The sequence below is a fragment of the Brassica oleracea genome, chromosome C2, assembly GCF_000695525.1.
Source record: "Brassica oleracea var. oleracea cultivar TO1000 chromosome C2, BOL, whole genome shotgun sequence".
Classification (NCBI taxonomy): domain Eukaryota; kingdom Viridiplantae; phylum Streptophyta; class Magnoliopsida; order Brassicales; family Brassicaceae; genus Brassica; species Brassica oleracea.
In genome coordinates, this window is record NC_027749.1 from 13,446,716 (window position 1) to 13,464,113 (window position 17,398).

The 17,398-nt window shown below is 36.5% G+C and overlaps 3 protein-coding genes and 1 pseudogene across 3 annotated transcripts; 2 read left to right on the forward strand and 2 right to left on the reverse strand.

The window, feature by feature from the left end:
- Positions 1–4,468, forward strand: part of LOC106323495 — a 60,811-nt pseudogene extending 56,343 nt beyond the window's left edge.
- A 386-nt stretch (positions 4,469–4,854) lies between these two features.
- Positions 4,855–6,145, forward strand: LOC106325867 (actin-depolymerizing factor 12). Its single transcript, XM_013763919.1, has 3 exons — positions 4,855–4,985; positions 5,162–5,421; positions 5,733–6,145. The coding sequence occupies exons 1-3, from the start codon at positions 4,983–4,985 to the stop codon at positions 5,881–5,883; spliced, it is 414 nt and encodes a 137-aa protein (XP_013619373.1). The 5' UTR covers positions 4,855–4,982; the 3' UTR covers positions 5,884–6,145.
- A 2,841-nt stretch (positions 6,146–8,986) lies between these two features.
- Positions 8,987–12,326, reverse strand: LOC106324972 (exocyst complex component EXO70A1-like). Its single transcript, XM_013762976.1, has 11 exons — positions 12,028–12,326; positions 11,762–11,857; positions 11,356–11,564; positions 11,023–11,253; positions 10,718–10,856; positions 10,387–10,599; positions 10,106–10,311; positions 9,824–10,021; positions 9,634–9,733; positions 9,326–9,555; positions 8,987–9,176 (listed from the first exon to the last, which is right to left on the reverse strand). The coding sequence occupies exons 1-11, from the start codon at positions 12,184–12,186 to the stop codon at positions 9,059–9,061; spliced, it is 1,899 nt and encodes a 632-aa protein (XP_013618430.1). The 5' UTR covers positions 12,187–12,326; the 3' UTR covers positions 8,987–9,058.
- Positions 12,327–12,946: 620 nt separating this feature from the next.
- Positions 12,947–14,146, reverse strand: LOC106323496 (glutathione S-transferase T3-like). The gene is made up of 3 exons (XM_013761608.1): positions 14,131–14,146; positions 13,358–13,622; positions 12,947–13,256 (listed from the first exon to the last, which is right to left on the reverse strand). The coding sequence occupies exons 1-3, from the start codon at positions 14,144–14,146 to the stop codon at positions 12,947–12,949; spliced, it is 591 nt and encodes a 196-aa protein (XP_013617062.1).
- Between the last annotated feature and the right edge of the window lie 3,252 nt (positions 14,147–17,398).

The following is a 17,398-nucleotide window of genomic DNA, read 5'->3' on the forward strand; positions in this document are numbered from 1 at the left end:
TGCAGTACATGCAACCTGTACATGCAAGTAGACATGTGGAGCACGAGGTGGAACGGCCAAGCACGAGGTGTTGCGATGCATGCAACCGAAGCATGCGGCCAGCCATATGTGAGATGGTGTGTCGACCTGAATGCACTTCAGTCATGCAGCTGGGCATCTGGACGTGGGTGTGTCATCCTGCATGAGACTGAAACATGCAGCCAGCCATGTGGAGCACGAGGTGTCGCCGCGCATGCGTCCGGAGCCATGCGAAGCGACACACGGGCTACCACACGGCTTGTTTCTGATTGGTTGCTGATTCCTATAAATAGCCCATGAGCCCCTCTCATTTCAACACATCCAGATAAATGCAAAGTCAGTTTAAAACGTGAGAGAGAAAGCAAAGAGAGAAAGATCGAGTTTCGATAGTTTTTGAGCGATTTAGGCAGTTTTCGAGAAAGTTACTCTGCTGATTTGGAGTCAGCACCTAGAGAAGGTTCTGTTCAAGTGAAGAGAGATCAGATCTAGTGAAGACCAGTTCAAGACCAGTCTGGACGTGGGTCTGCTTGAGAAGGTCGAGAAAGGGTTCGGATCGCAGAAGTCGGGTTTGGGGTCAAGGCCACCGTCAACCAAAAACTGTGAGTTATGATCAGTTGATTGCTGAGTTGTTTTCATGTAGGTTCCCGTTACTTGGAAGTTGGATCATGGCAGGAGACCGGGTCTAACTGAGTAACGGTTTGATTAGTTAATAGTTGAGGTTATGTTGATTGAGGTAATAACATACTTGTTATTGCTTAAGAACCGTAGTAGCATGCTAATGGTTAGGTTGATTGGTTAGTTAGCGAATGCTGAATGCTTATATGATATCGCTAAGTTGTGGATAGTTAGGTATTCTGGAATTAGTCTTTATTCTAGATTCTGGAACGTGGTTGATTGTGTTGTGATTGTTACTTGAAACCTTGGTTATATTACCGGGTTTAGTATTGGTTATATTTTGGCCGACAACATTTGTGTAACCCACAATGCTATGCATATTAGGGGTGAGTTAGTGTTCCTTCAGACCTCGTACCCAGCAGGTTTAAGGAAACCCCTTATCCGCTGGATCGGGAAGACTCAGTGTGGGAACCGAAATTCGCACTGTCGATTTAAGTTAAAATTAGGAAACTAGGAAAACCCTAATTTCCCAGAGGTCCCGGATCTCTGCGAGAGCCAACGGCAAGTGACCAAATATATGCGGAAATCATGAAAAGATAACAAACGAGTTTAGAGAAAACAATAGATCTTATTTTGAGTCCGCGTGAGAGCGTTGCGATCATTACAAGAGATCATAAAAGCTTTGGCCGAAAAGGCTGTCAGCGAGTTACCTAGTTCTAGCGGCCTAAAAGCTCAAACCTAGTTGATTTCGCTTTCTTGGCATGCCACTACTTGTGTAATATTTTGTGTGTTGAAAACCAGATATTATATAAGATAAATAAAGCGATGTTTTGTGTAAATGCCTTGTTGTTTCTGATATTAGCTTATCCAAGCTAACACAACGTCAGATTGGGGTACGGGTTGAGAAGCTTTAGGCTTTGGTCTGACGGGACGTGTTAGCGGGCGGACTGGCCTAGTTACGAATTGCACTTTTCGTGACCTTGCTAGTTACGAATTGCACTTTTCGTTACCTTGGCCGGATCGGCCGTTAACCCGTCATGTAGCGCTCCCGATCCTTGGTAGACGGTCGGCCCGTCGGTCATGTTCTTGTTTGATTGTTGACCGGTGGTTTGACCTATGCCTAGAACGGTTCGGGGGTGTTACATATACAATCTTTCTTTCTTTCTTTCGATTCTCCACTTGGCCTTCGAAAACCCATTGACCCATGTCAAACAATTACGTATGATTTCATTAAATAATCTTATTCTTAATCCTAAACACACTCATTTCCCCTATCCTAAACGTGTCACCTATATATATATCTTTATACATATACATATCCTCTAAAAATCCAGCCACCATTATTCAGTCATCAACTGTTGCAAGTGTCATTGTTAAACTATTCTGATCATCACTCTCTCCTTCCCTCTCTTCATCTCTCAACTTTAATGCGGTTAAAGAAGGAGCCCAATTGTTGTCACCAAAAACCAATACCGGATGCAAATCATTTAATTTTTTCAGGTTTAATTTTGCAAATACATTTTAGTTCGCCCATCAAACCAAACGTATTTTCCTCGATTTTGGATTCAAACATAAAATTTATGATGCATGCACATTTTAGAAACCTACGATCTAAACCCTTCATTCACAACAAAAAATCATATTTTTACTCATTTTAAAAAATCATATTTACTTCTTGTTACAAATATCACAATCGTTTGGTGTTTTGCTATTATATATAGAAATATGTATATGTATAGTACTTTGGTGAATATGTTTTCTATGGGTAAATTTTTGAATGAGATCTATTTCCAGATTTACATATCCCACAGTCATATTTTCAGATTTATTTTGACAGTTTCTATTCTAGAAAAAAATTTCGAATGAGTTATATGGGTGATACCCATCTGAACTTTTTCCAAATAAACGTGTAGTTACTAAAACCATTTTTATCTTACGCAATTATGTATATATATATATATATATATGTATATCGATAGTACTTTGGTAATAATGAACAGTCGCAAGTTGCCATTGTTAAACTATTGTGATCATCACTCTCTCCTTCCCTCTCTTCATCTCTCGACTTTGATGCAGTTAAATGAGGAGCCACCATTGTCGTCATCAGTGATCAGTCACCACTACCAGAGGAAACAGCCGTGCCATCGAAAGCATTCGTAATGCATGGATCCGAAAGATGGAGACGTGGGGGAGTGACAACCAACCTGAGGCGTCATATTCTTCACCGGGTAAGGTGTTCCAGAAATCTCTTTTCAGACTTTCTCTACTTTTCAAAGACATCAAAATCCAGTGACAAACCTCGCCGTATTGATTACAATACACAACGAGTCAATAAAAGTCAATAAAGAGGCTGTGAGTTGTGACTTCGACGGAAGAGAAGAAGAAAGAAGAAGAAAGATGTTTTACGTGCTCATTATAATATACCTACCTTAATTTAAAATTATTTGCTACTTGTACACTTTATGCAGCCGTTATACAATATATTAACATGACCTAAATAAAACTTCAATAATAAAGATTATAAGAAAGACCAATAAAACATACCTTAATGAAGACTAAAGCATAGAAAATGAGATAGACGATGAATACTAAAAGGAACCAAGTATATTTTTTAAAAAATGTTTCTGCTGTAAAAGCTTCAATTTATAGATCCTGAAAAGTATATTAAGGGCTATTCAAGGTATGTGTTGTTTGAGAAGGAAACTCTTAAAGAGAAGAGTTGCGACAAGACATAAAACAATTAAACCAAGGTAATTTTAGGACCATTAGATAGTAAAACAAACAAATATGACCGTCAGATTGTAACTCTTCAATTTTTTGTTTGTCAAAGGATGTGTTGTTTGGTTGTTAAGGGATATATGTTGTTTAAATAGATAATTGTTCAAGGAAGAGTTATCAAATATAATTTTCTTGATGACATCAGCAAAATTGTTTTATGTCTTTTAGATCATAAATAAAAGAAAATTCTAACCATTGCATTGAAATTTTTTTTCCTACAAAAAAAAGATGATGTCAGCGAGTACAGAATTTGAGTTTGCTATTATATATAGATTAATTTAATTTGAATTAAACCAATACCAGTTTAAAGAAAAGCCGGATCACAGTCGTTACAAATAGATTCATTTATTGTGGGGAATATCTTTCACAATTCCTGGAGAGATATTCACCAAGAGACCTTAGACCTACATACTTCACTTTTTAATAAGTTAACATCACTGAAGATTATATTTGGCAAGTTGTTTCATATGTAAATAACATGGAGACATAAGCAAGAACTGCCCACAAAACAAGAATGGAGTTTACCCAATGGTACAATGCTCAAATCTTGTTTTGATATTTTTCTTGTCCCTTCGTATAGAATGAGTTTCAACATGTTTTCTTTTGCAGGGTGGGTGTTGTAAAGTGTGTGGGGGTGTAGTCCATCTCGTCAAAGACTGCCCTGAATAACTAAACAGAGATTCAGCCCCAACAAAGCGTTCAAGTAACATTTTCTTTCACTTCTTGAGCTTCTAATTCACTCGTACTCAATGTATTTTCTCTTTCAATTGAACTGTCTGTCAAGTTATTAGAGAGACAGCAGTAAATGCAATGGCTCTTATTCTTATAAAAAAACTAACGTTATCTCCCGCATGGAAGCACAGGATTTGATGCTACACCAAGAGGGACATTCACTAAGTTCAGTGGAGACGAGCTTGAGGACGATTCTATGAAGAGCCTAAAAGCAGCAAGAAGATCAAGAGCTATGATGATGATATTACACTACACCTGATGATCCAGAGCAGAAGATCACCCCAAAAAGAAACTAGGTCCAAAGGTTGTTAATTTCTTAGGATAATACGAGAGGATCTGTCAATTTTGTAGGAAAGAATTTTTTTTTTTTTTGTTCTCTATCTGCCTCTTAGAGTCATTTAAGGACAAGTTCATAGCTATTTAAACATTCAGAACAATGTTATGTAATGAAACCACACCCAGTTCTGTTTCAGATAATCTCTAAACCGATCAAATCAACGAAGAACCAAATGGTTTAAACCGCAAATCGTTTTGTCAACCAAACGGTAGACATAGTCCTCAAGTTGGATGGATAAGGATGTAAATATGCTAAAATTAGAGTAGAGCAGTTGTCCTGTAATGAAGGATGGTAATGCGAATTTGAAGGATAGAGTTGAAGAAAAGGTGTGGTTTGATGTTAAAAGAGGAGAAGCATTAATGGTTGTCCGAGTTAGTCTCAGATTAGCCACTTCAAATCAAATTAAGAGATCTTTCCAACAAAAGAGGACAAGAACAAAACAAGAAGTCACATATCTCTAACATCATTGTTGTCTTAGGTTTACCTCCATCAACCAAACGCAATGGTTTGTTCTCTCATTCTCTTTTGTCTCCTTTCTCTTTGTAATGAAGTTGTGTTATAGATATGAATATTGTTTCTTGTTATGCTTTTATTTATTTGCGTTCACATAAGATCATATTGGTTTATTGTCCCATTTACAATCTTGGATTACGGTTTATCCATATACTATGAATTGGAAAGGCGAACGCAGCGTCAGGAATGGCGGTGGAAGACGAATGTAAGTTGAAGTTTTTGGAGCTAAAAGCGAAAAGAAACTATAGGTTCATAATATTCAGGATAGACGGACAACAAGTGGTGGTTGAGAAGCTTGGAAGTCCTGAGGAGAACTACGACGATTTCTCCAATTCCTTACCTGCCAATGAGTGCCGCTACGCTGTCTATGACTTCGACTTCACCACTGCTGAGAATTGCCAGAAAAGCAAGATCTTCTTCATAGCATGGTACTTCTTGACCCTCACGCAACACGTGCACTTCATGTTAAAAAACATCTTCCTCTCTTAACAACAAGCACTACGTGGATTTGAATATGTTTGGTGACGCAACAAAGACGATAGCACAAATAACTAGATTAGGTGTTGTGGAACTTACATAGATTAAGGACAATAATGGATGATGCAACTTACATAGATTAAGGACAATAATGGATGATGCATATTAGATTATTATATTTCCATTACATATTCATTTAATTTAAAATCCTTTCCAACTTCCGATGTGATATTTTATTCATAATAGTGCATGTATATGGTAGGTCACCGGATTCTTCGAGGGTAAGAATGAAGATGGTGTATGCGAGCTCAAAAGACAGGTTCAAGAGAGAGTTGGATGGGATTCAGGTGGAGTTACAAGCCACAGACCCGAGCGAGATGAGTTTCGACATCATCAAAAGTCGAGCTCTCTAGATTCATATGTGCCTGATTTCTTATCATATATCCATAAATGATCCATCATCATCATTCAAAATTAAAGAACTTCTCCATGTTATGTAACTTTCTTGGTTTCATTCATTCTCCTTCTTCTTGGCCTTTTTTATTTGTTTACATTTTAAACTGACATGGGTTTTATACTTTGGCTTCAGAGAAGCCTAAAACCATGTAGTTTCTCGTGTAATAGCTGCATACTTTCGTTGGAAAATAAAATATATTACTTTTCCATTGCAACGTTAATTACGACAATATGTGCAACCGAAAGAACGCAAAAGCATTTGAGTAGTTTTTTTGTACGAGAAACTACACAACCTAATTTTAGCCTTTTAAGAGTGTTTCTTTAACTTTATGTGCACCAAAACGTTTTGAAGACAGGTAAGAGGACGTCGGAAATATATTACTTTTCGATTGGCATTATCTTTGGTAAAGCTCTTCATAATGAAAATTAAAATTCTTGAATTTTTCTTTGTATGATTCTCTTAATATATATGAATTCTCACACTCGATCTGACGTGGAAACATAGCAAAATCTGCAGAAAGAATGCTAATCGAGAAAAATATATACTCTTAGCCAACTATAGATCAGAATACCTATACATGTTGATGCATTCTTAGCAGATAAATTGACGAACCATTTGTCCAGGAAATTCTCTTGTACCGATTTGCTCTACGCGATTCTTCGATGTGTTTGAACTATCATTACTCAAAATATTATATTCTTTAGACCTAAGAAATGAACTTATTATTTTCTTTGAACCTACAAAATGGACCATTTCGCTTGAGAAATGTGGTAGAAAAGTTACCGCTTAACCGTAATCTCTCAGGTTAAGTTTTGAAAATTTATTCTTATTAACTAATAAAGACATCCCCTCTATATTAATCCTGAAGCATTTGAAAATGTTTTCGTAGCCACGTGTCATCACGAGAATGATTATTAGAATTGTTAAAAAAATAAGTTAGTTCACATAAACATATATTACGCTTTTTATTAAACTAACTATCAAATTAATTAATAGTGTAAAAAAAAAAATTTCTTTCCTTAAATAAAATCTACAGAATTACCTAATATGGTTAATATATATGACAGTTAAAGATTATGAATAATACATATTTGATTAAAAAAAATTCTAACATCTCTCTTTTTTGTTTAATTTTATACTATTAAAAAAAAATTAAACAATCACATTAAGCATATAATAAAACAATTGGATTTTTTCTTATATGTTATATTTTGAATTTTTAAAAACGACTATAAATTACTAAAAATAGTAAAAGTCCCACATTAAAATTTTTTGTGATCAATGGTTTAACCATTTTTTGTTCAAGCAAGATACAAATGATCATATATCATAGGGGTGGGTGTTCGGATACACGTTCGAGTTTGTATCGGATATTTCAGTATAAAGGTATAGAACCCGTTCGGGTATTTTTACACTTCGAGTCGGGTTCGAGTATTTTATGTTCGGGTTCAGATATTTTGGGTCGGGTTCGGAAATTTTTAAATTTTGAAGAAAAAATAAATAAATTCTTCATTGTTTAAGTTTTTTGTATTTAAAATATATTTTAACTTAACTGTTTTTTTAATTTTTAAAAGATTAAACTATTAATAGGTTTGGAGGTAAAACTTTAAAAATAGGAATACACTAATTTTAGTTGTTGTTTTGAAATTTTAGATGCAACTTTTGTTAATACAAGAAACAATAACTTGATATGTATTTTAAGTAAGTAGCAAATGATTTTGTCCATAAATATATGTATATTATCTAATTTTGAGCAATAAGAATCATTAATATAAATATTTTGAATAAAATAAGAGAAATAAACTAGAAATATAGAGTTAAAAGGATACTTATGTTTGGTTATCTTCGGATATCCATTCGGATTCGGATATTACCTGTCCGGATTCAGATATTACCCGAACTGGTGAAATAAGTAATTTGTTTTGTTGTTCTAATTAGATGATTTTTAGACCAAGCTGGTGAATATATACTAGACAAACATTTATATTTCAAGTTTGCATTTGTATTCTATAACAACTTGATATATTAGATTTGAACACTAACATGTTAATATAGTTTGCCCGTGATTTTTTTTCAAAATTTTGATTCTTAGATATGTATATGGAGTGAAACTAATTTTCACATATGTCTATTTTTTTTAATTGACACTTATGTAATTCACTGAATTCATAAAAAAAGTTAAAAAAAAAGAAACTTAACTCATATCAATGAAACAAAGACGAGAACGAAAACACAATTCTATAGAGGTGGAAAATGAAGTCACTTAGGGAGAGTCAATAGTAAACAAATCGAGAGCATAAAACCTAATCCCCTTTCCTCATTATACAATGATGTTGCCTATTTGGTTTTGGTGATTTGTGTCAGCCGCAAAATTTAATTTTTTTTTATGCATATGAAGTCTTAAAAATAATTAAAACGAGATGTAATACGTTAACTCTTCAACAACGATGATATATTTAAGAGACCAACATTTGTATTCATCATTTTATAATCGATAAAGATTGTAGTTTTGTAAAATATTAAAACCATTTCATAAACAAACATTATTACAATAACTCACTCCGCGCGGGTTATCATGAACGAGTAAGTTAAACGTGCTAATGTTAGTCTCCTCATGGTAACATATTAACACTTTGGTTTTGATAAAATGTTTGACCGAGTGAGTGAAGAAGATCCCGAACGTTCCGACAGATCCCACTATGTAATGTTCATTAAGAATAGTTGAAGCTAATTCTGCATCTTTGCATTGTCTGGATTTACCATCCAAATTGTTCTGTTACGCCTGCAGGATCCTCGTCGTCACTAATTGCAGCTCAGAAATCAGCATCAAATTTGTCAAACTCTTGAGAAACTAGTATAAAAGTCGATTGATAGCTGTTTCAATTCAAGTTCTTGAATCAAAGTTATTCCTTGCAAAAAGTCAATTTTACTGTTGTAATTTCAGTCCACATATACAGATTTGACAAAGCAAATTGTTTGATGACCTCATCAATTTTACAATAAGAAATAAATAAAACAAAAATATCTTAAAAAGAGATACATAATATTATAAATAAATAATGTTGGAAGAAAAGAACAAAAAAAAAAAAAAAGAATGTACAAAAGAATAGAAACAAGCAATCAATACATGTTTATCTCTTGGGCTCACTCCAAGTCTTGCCTTCAAAGAACTCGTTAAGCATTCGCTCAAGATCTTCAGGAGTGAACCTTATGTACTTCTGTGGGTTCTTACCACTTTCTATCATGGGCCTGTGACACAACACCAACAAAGCAACAACATTTTTATTCTTGCTGAACACGAAACCACAAATATCTATTTCATTTTCTTCCAGAACAAGAAACCACACAAACCTAATCTTAACCAAATCTGTTTAAAGGTTTTTCTGAATGGTACGTACCCGAAACGTTTGAGAAATGATCTGAACGCAGGCAAAAGAACTTCCGCAACAGCAAGCCTTAGAGATTCACGCAATTCACTGTCCGGAACAGTCCATTGGCATTGTCTTTGGTGAAGTTCTTCAAACTGAGAATTGAAAGTCTTGAATCTGTCTTTCACTGATGCTCTCGATATATTTGAGTTCTCTACCGGACCGCTCCCACTAGACTGAACCGTTAGACACTGCAAAATCTGGAAAAGAAATGGCTAATCAGAAAAACACTCTTCAAGCATTTTAGAGCATAAACCTGAAACAAACATCATAAAAACCTTTGCCCATGAAACTCTCTTATACTGATTTGCGTGTTGCTGTACGATTCTTCTATGTATTTGAACCCAATCATCACCCAACAAATCCTTTGCTTCTGACCTGTGAAAATGTAAAAACCTACTTCAGGCTTTATGTTTTAGGCTTTTGGTTCTGTATAAATTTATTGAACCGGAGAGGCAGAAACAGAACCTCCTGACAGATCTCACTATGTAGTGAACATTGTTCATTAAGAAGAGTTGAGTTAATGCTGCATCTTTGTACTGCTTTGATTTACCATCCAAATTGTTCTGTAAAGCATGCATGATCCTTGTTGTTACAGCTCCAAGCTCGGAATCAGGATCTTTGCTGTCAAACTCTTGAAAAAGCAGCCTCAACGTCGATTGGTAACTGTTCCAAAATTTCAAAATGTCACTGAGAGATCCAACAAGATTTGACGATTTCAATTGGTATAAATAAGTAAAAGCTACTCACTCGAATAAGAACTTGACATAGTTTATAACGTAGCTAGTAAGCGGATGCACGGTTCCATCCATAACCGCGGTTTTAGTAGCATCCTTCTCGACCGCTTCTTCGAAATCAGCAAATGTTTCTTGCGCTGTCTGAGCTAATCGTTTCGTCAGATTCAGCGCAGAGTCTTTCATCTCGGTACAAGGTTGGCTTCCAAAGACCAACTCAATCTACAAAAAATGAAAAGAGATTAGGTGCGTTAATTAATACACATAAGTGATGGAATGAGATAGTTAAAACGTTACCTCGGGTTTTAGCTCTCTCATTATTTCATACATATCTAACAAAACAAACAGTTTCTCGGGAGATCTCTTGCTTTTAGCGATAGCCTCCCCGAAACTAAGAAGGATAGCTACACTATTTGCAGTAACTTCACCAAAACATTGGTCTCTCAGTGACTCAACACCGTCTAGTATTTGGTCGCAGATTTTCTTTTCCGCAGCAAATAACAGTTTCACCTGTATCAAGGCAGGCAGCAGCATAAGCAAATGCGTGTTAGACAAGGAACAAGTAATGGATCTAATTAAGGCATTTCTAGAAAAGATATATATATATATATTTTTTTTTTTTTTTTACAGATATTCGCATGTAATGAATCCAGTTCCCAATCTTGGCCTCTAAGACCTCCCATTGCATTCTCTGAACATCATCCTTGCTAAGCCTCTCCACACCTAACTTCTTTAGGCTCTGCTCCAAAACTGCCGCACGCGTATCTCTAATAGATTACAAAAAGTAGTATGGATATTGTTACATAAATTATGTACAAAAAAAGCAGCAAATAGCTTAGTTTTTTTCATAACAAATTCATTTGAATGATCTTTGTTTATAAAATTCTGATTTGGAATAATTAAAGAAAATGAAAAAAAAAATGTAAGATGGACCTGTAAGTTTTGAAAAGTTGTTGCTGATGACCAGCTTGAACCATTTGTTGGGCCAAATCATGAAGCAAAGGGAGAACCCTCGGGGGAATGACTGTTGGGACTGTGAAAATAGCGTTTTCTAAGCTTTTTTGATGCGGATCATGACTCTTTCCGCCACCACCTTCGCCGTCTGTTGATGGTCGAAGATTGCTTGGAAGACATTCAAATAGGCGATCAGGCTCCATTGGCTTGCTAAAATATTTCGAAAAAAAAAAAGAAGTCAAAACTGTTGGAAACAATCCTTGCTTCGGTTAGGAAGGCACAAACAAATCCGTGTGTATTCAAAGACGAAACCTGTAGTTCTGCAGTATCTGTCTGAACTCATCCTCTAGCTTTGATAGAGCTTTAGAGAGCAAATTGTGAGCATGACCAATAACTCCAGTGGCAGTACTCTTAAACATTTTGTTGTTGCTGAAAAATTTGATAGTGCCTCTCAGTTGATCAATTGCTTCTAGGTAGCTTTCAAGATCCTCGTGTGGCCCTCTCAATATTTTAGCTTCAGCCTGACAAACAAAAATGACCAATATTTTATCTATTAAAGTTTCAGTGATTGACAGAGAAAGGAGAATGTTAACATCAACAAGATGAAAATGTTAAAACATAAAAAAAGAAATAGAGGAAACATCTTTTAGGGGAAAATAACCAATTACGTGAAAGACAAGCAAACGAAATAAGAAGGTTAAGAGAAAGAGTAAAAAACCTTTTTACTGAGATCAAATTGATCCAATATAAGCTCAGCTTGTTTCAATGCCTTGTCTATATTCTCATGAGCTCTCCTTATTGAATGCGTTCTTATCTACACAACAACATGCGCAAAGTCCATAAACTCAAAATAAAATTAGCCAAATTATGGTGTCATTAATCTCGCATAATCCAAAACCTAATAATATCAATTTCCAACAACAATTGATCAGATCTCAAATCCGACAACCTAGGATAATGTCAAGAGACCATGAAAAAAAAGACCTGAGTGGGACGCATGGCGGTCTCAAGAGCGGAGAGACGGTGGTCGAAAGAGCCGAGGATACCGACCATGTTGTCGGTGATGGTTTGGCTTTTCTGTAGAGACTCCTTCATCAGACCTGCTCGCTCCGTTAGGGCTTCCATCGCCTGAGCCACGCCCATTTTCTCCGATTTTATTTTGTGAAATTATTTTGGATCGAAGAAGGGAATTGAATTGCGTTGCAGAAATGTTTTTAGGGAAACTGAAATTTGTTCTGCGATGTGAAGCCGAAAAATGATATTAAAGAGGTTCATGCGATCTTTGCTTAAGAGAAGCCCCACCTAGCAATAGATTCGCGAGTTTCACCTTTTTTAGGTGATTTTGTGGGTCCCTTAGAGCATGATTATTGCAAATACCCATATAAGGGATTTTTCTTAATTTTTTAATGCATTTTAGTAGAAAAAGTGTATTAAGAGATAAAGCTAAGAAATCCATAAATTTAATTAGTCTAATGCAAAGTTATTAATTAAGGGTTTTTAAAAAAAAATTATTAAACTTTTTTTATTAAACTTAATTTTTTTATTAAATAAAACATATTAAAAGATAACATTTGAAACATAATTTTTTTTAAAAAAACATAAAAATGAAGATTAGTAAAATAAACGATAATAATTTGAAAGAAGCATCTGAGTTCAATTGTTGTTTTCTTCACGTCCAAATCTAAGCCATACATGTTCAACCAAATCATCTTTTAGTTGTTGAATACAACAAAAGCAACGACACATCACAGAACATTTTCACACTGCGAAGACTTGACACTTAACACTAAAACGACACTCACACTTAAATAATTAGACATCAACTCAGTTATGAGTTTCTGCTTCAGTGCTTCCTCATAATCTTGTAGCGGTTCTTGTTTTCCAAGGAGTCTGTCCAGTAGCTTCATCTTGGAAGCATTTCCTTTATCTCCAAATCCTGCTTCTTGATTGTCCACATCGTCTGAAACTTAGCAACCTCCTTGCCATCAACCATTGCCTTCTTCCCACCGGCTTTTGATGCCTTAACGCCACGGGGACGGTTGGTTCTTTCATCATCGGTTTCAATTGCTTGAGAGCTCTCTGACTGTGAAGCGTCGTCAACCTTCCTCTTCTTCGAACTTCCATCATTTTTTGCAGTAGATAGCTCAGACCACTTCTGGTCATTGCACAATTCCTTCCATGCATGCTCTAAGGTGAACTTCTTTTTGTGGTTGCTAAAGAAGATTTTGTGGGCAAGTTTGAGAACATCATTCTCATTTTGCCCACTACTTCTCTCCCTGGTAGCAGCCTCAAACGCTCCACAAAACTTGCAGACCAGGTCATTGATCCTGTGCTATCTTTGCTTGCACTGAGACGACTCCCTCGTTTCACATCCAACAAGCTTGGGACTGGCGTTGCTGCAATTCTTTTCCAGAATGAAACTGACCTTTGCTCATTCCCAACAACGGGATCTTTGCTTGTGTTCAGCCACGAGCTGATGAGCACGACATCCTCTATTGGACTCCAACTCCTTCTTTCTTTACGCTCTGTAGGACTGCTCTCTTCGAAGTTGCATCCTTCAGTAGCTTGACTGCCGAATACTGGAAGAGCAGAGGATTCAAAACCAGAACTATCTTGTTGACTTTAAAGAAGATCAACAAAATTTAAATTCCTATATGGATTGGAATCCATATTTGAATTTGTCTAAAGGAAGAGAAGAAGAGAAGAAGCCGTAGTTGAAGAGAAGATAAAAAGAAGAGAAGAAGCCATAGTTGATAGATGGAAGAGAAGAAGAGAAGAAGCAGTGGTTTATACAAGAGAGAAGGTTTAACTTACAACCATTCGAGTTGACATTCACCTAACTCATTAATCAGACTTAAACATCTTTCTATCTATTCATTAATCACACCTCAGACAACCAGCCAGATTCACAATGAATATATTACAGAGAAACAAGATTCACATTCAATATATTGCAGACAGTAATCAGTTTCTATCTAACCATTAATCACACCTAACCTAAGCTTTTTTCAAACTAGCAATCAATTTACGAGAGCAAAGATTATTGTTTTACCTGTACGCCAATTGTAGACCTCTGCTTTGACGAACCTTCAAGTATCTTCATGTAGCTTCATCCGTCCATCTAAAGAAACAAAGACAAAGAGACAGATAAAAAAGAATCAGTGATGATCGATCTTTAAATCACCAGACATAAATTTCTCAAGTGACACAACCAACATAAGAGACAGAATCAACATAATAAACAAAGACACAGACTTAAACAAACACAAGAGACATCATCATATGTACAATCACGAGCTGAGACATAAAAGGACAAATACATAGCTTTACCTTTTGATTTGATTTCCTCGACACTAGCCATGGGCCAGAGAGCTTCGACGACTGCGAAAGACACGTGAAGTCATCGAGGAGACCAAGAGAGATAAGCCGAGTCGTCGAGGATCACTAGAGAGACGTGGAGGCGTCGACGAGACCAAGAGAGAGAGGCGGAGTCATTGAGGATCGCGAGACAGGAGTGTGAATCGTCGGCGAGACCGACAGCAAAGCACAGCCATCGAGGATCGCAAGAGAGACACCGACTCGTCGACGAGACCGAGAGAGAAGCAGAGTCGCCGAGGAGACCGACAGAGTGGACGATTCGACCGAGAGAGACGCCAGCTTATTCCGTCGATGAGAGATACCGTCGAGGAGAGATCAGCGCCGAGGAGAGATCACCAGAGAGTTTTGATGTCGTCGAGGATTCGGGAGACAAAGAGAGAAGATGATCCGTCAAGAGAGAGAGAGAACGGTGCATTTGTGACGCGTGTCCTATAAAACTGTTTCTTCTTTCGCTTAATTAAGCGACGTTTCTAAATAATTAACACATTTTTCTTTTTTTTTAATCCTAAAACACCTAAATACGCGGCTTAGAGACCGCGATATTCATGCTCTTACTTCTTCTTCTTCTTTTTTATTGTTAATTGAGCTACGGTTTGATAACGGTCTTCTGGTTTTCCATATTAAAATTCGATTTAACCGTAAAATACCAAATATTCAAAGTTTTTGGTGGGTGTTGGTTTTGAGTGGTATGAGACTAAATCAAAATTCTAACTGAAGATGTTTCGGTTTTGGATTTACAGAAGGAGAAACTAGAGACATTTAAATGATCCAAAGGTGAAACTCGCGAATCTATGTAGGTGGTTCTTAGTTTTGGTTTCTGGATGTTTCTCCTCCTGTCAGAGCCGGTTCTTAGTTTTTTTAGTTAAAAGTTAAGAGACAATTTATTATATTTCGCTAAGAACTCCACCCTAAAAACTATCCATTAAACATGATCTTTAGTCTGATAAAATTTCCTGTCAATCACTAGTGGTTCAACTTATTTTAATAAATTTTACAGGTTTATTTTGAGTGTTTCAAAAAAAAAAAGTTTGATGAAATAGTATAAAATATTTTTTTCATCCACTAATGAAACTGAAGTATATATTTAACTTTCACAGATCTTAAAGGGGTCACTTTTAGGTTACTTACTATTCATTTCCTTTTGTTGAGTACTTTATCAATAACTTACTAGGCTGTGTGGGATTTTGAATGTCTCTCCGATTAACGTACTTTTCAGTTCCCTTTGCTTAGAGCATCATTATCGAGGGTGCTAAGCCCCGTGTCTTAAGGGCACCATTATTGGGAGTCCCTTAAGGCATCCTTTAGAGGAGGAGGGTGAGAACGAGGAAGAAAGAGAAGGGAAAAACCTCTAATTAAGGGCTGTCTCTTATTCTCCAACGACCAGAAAAAAAAAACAAAACAAGAGACTCTATTTTTCTCTCTTCATCCCACCAATAATGTTGCTCTAAGTTTTTTTTTTTAAAAAAAATCTAATAATACAAGAGACGTCAGCTTAATTAAGCGCTACAAAAGACGTCCCTTACGGGACATGCGTCATAACGCGACGTCTCAGTCTCTCTCTTTCTCGACTGATTCGGTTTGATTCCGAAACTACCACCACCGGAATCGCCGCCGTCTATCAAGTATCGAAATACCTCTTTTTGGTTCTGTTAATCGGTTAAAGTTTGGATCTTTGATATTGTTTCTTACTTTTGAATTTGAGATTAAAAGCATTAGCCTTTTTTTTGTTTGCTCGGCAGATATGTTACGGGAAGGTACTTGCCATTATTGATGCTATTCTGGAAACATTAAGATCCATTAAATTAGAGATAAAGATTGAATTTTTTTTTGCTCTGTTTTGGTTTCAGAGGAAAGATCTGCAGAGAAGAAGAAGAGCAAGAACAAGGAGACAAAATCAGAAACAAAAGAAGAGAAGAGAGCAGAGAAGGATGAGAAGATCTTGCCAGAGGAGAAGAACACAACTTCTGTTGCGCTTTCTTGCATTGATAAGTTTCGAGACGAGTTGTCTTGTGCAGTACGAATCTGACTCTTGATACTTTTTCATCATTATTCTTTGATAAGTGTTCTTAAAATTGAAACTTTGCTTTGTGATTCTGCAGATTTGTCTAGAGATTTGTTATGAACCAAGTACTACAACTTGTGGACACAGGTACATCTTACTACACAACAAACACCACATAGTTGTCATTGTGCGGTGAATTTGGTACTGACTTGTTGTCTTTTGTGAGTTAATGAGATTTAAAGCTTCGAACTTTATCTAACAATGGTGTTTAACTATGCGGAAATGGCAAATACTGCACGGTTAATACAGTTCTTTGGAACACAATTCAGCTTATGTTCCCTAAAGAAGTGGAAGCACAGAGAGCTGCTGCTTCTGCTAACTTCCTAACCAAGGAAACGCCAAGCCCTAGAGACTCTAATCAGAAGGTAAGAAGCAGAAACAGAGATACGGCGTTTCAAGCTAGGTTGCAGAGAGAGGATATCTCGAGGTTACTTGTGTCTGAAGAGAGAAGGAGAAGAGGCGTGAGGTTGGATCAAGATAGCGATGCAGCATTCGCCTTGCGGTTACAGCGGCAGGAATTTGCGTCTGCGTTTGGCGGTACGGTGGCTGAGACAATTTCCACTTCTTCTTCATCAACGGCTCTACCCTTTCTTTTGCTGTTACCTAAACAAATTTGATGTACTGATACAGGTTGCAGAGGGATGCATTGCCTCTTTTCAGTATGCTAGTAAAAGAGGCGTGAGGTTGGATCAAGATAGCGATGCAGCATTCGCGTTGCGGTTACAGCGGCAGGAATTTGCGTCTGCGTTTGGCGGTACGGTGGCTGAGACAATTTCCACTTCTTCTTCATCAACGGCTCTACCCTTTCTTTTGCTGTTACCTAAACAAATTTGATGTACTGATACAGGTTGCAGAGGGATGCATTGCCTCTTTTCAGTATGCTAGTAAAATTTAAGTCTTGCATAGATAGAGAAC

Excerpts from the sequence above, each read along its gene's own strand:
- LOC106325867 (XM_013763919.1), top strand. Across the intron at positions 5,422-5,732 it reads AAGATCTTCTTCATAGCATG|GTCACCGGATTCTTCGAGGG; the intron begins GTACTTCTTGAC and ends TGTATATGGTAG.
- LOC106324972 (XM_013762976.1), bottom strand. The coding sequence starts at position 12,186 with ATGGGCGTGGCTCAGGCGATGGAAGCCCTAACGGAGCGAGCAGGTCTG. Across the intron at positions 11,565-11,761 it reads AATTTGATCTCAGTAAAAAG|GCTGAAGCTAAAATATTGAG; the intron begins GTTTTTTACTCT and ends TTTGTTTGTCAG. Across the intron at positions 10,022-10,105 it reads TATGTCAAGTTCTTATTCGA|TTACCAATCGACGTTGAGGC; the intron begins GTGAGTAGCTTT and ends ATTTTGGAACAG.
- LOC106323496 (XM_013761608.1), bottom strand. Across the intron at positions 13,257-13,357 it reads AGCACAGGATCAATGACCTG|CAACCACAAAAAGAAGTTCA; the intron begins GTCTGCAAGTTT and ends AATCTTCTTTAG.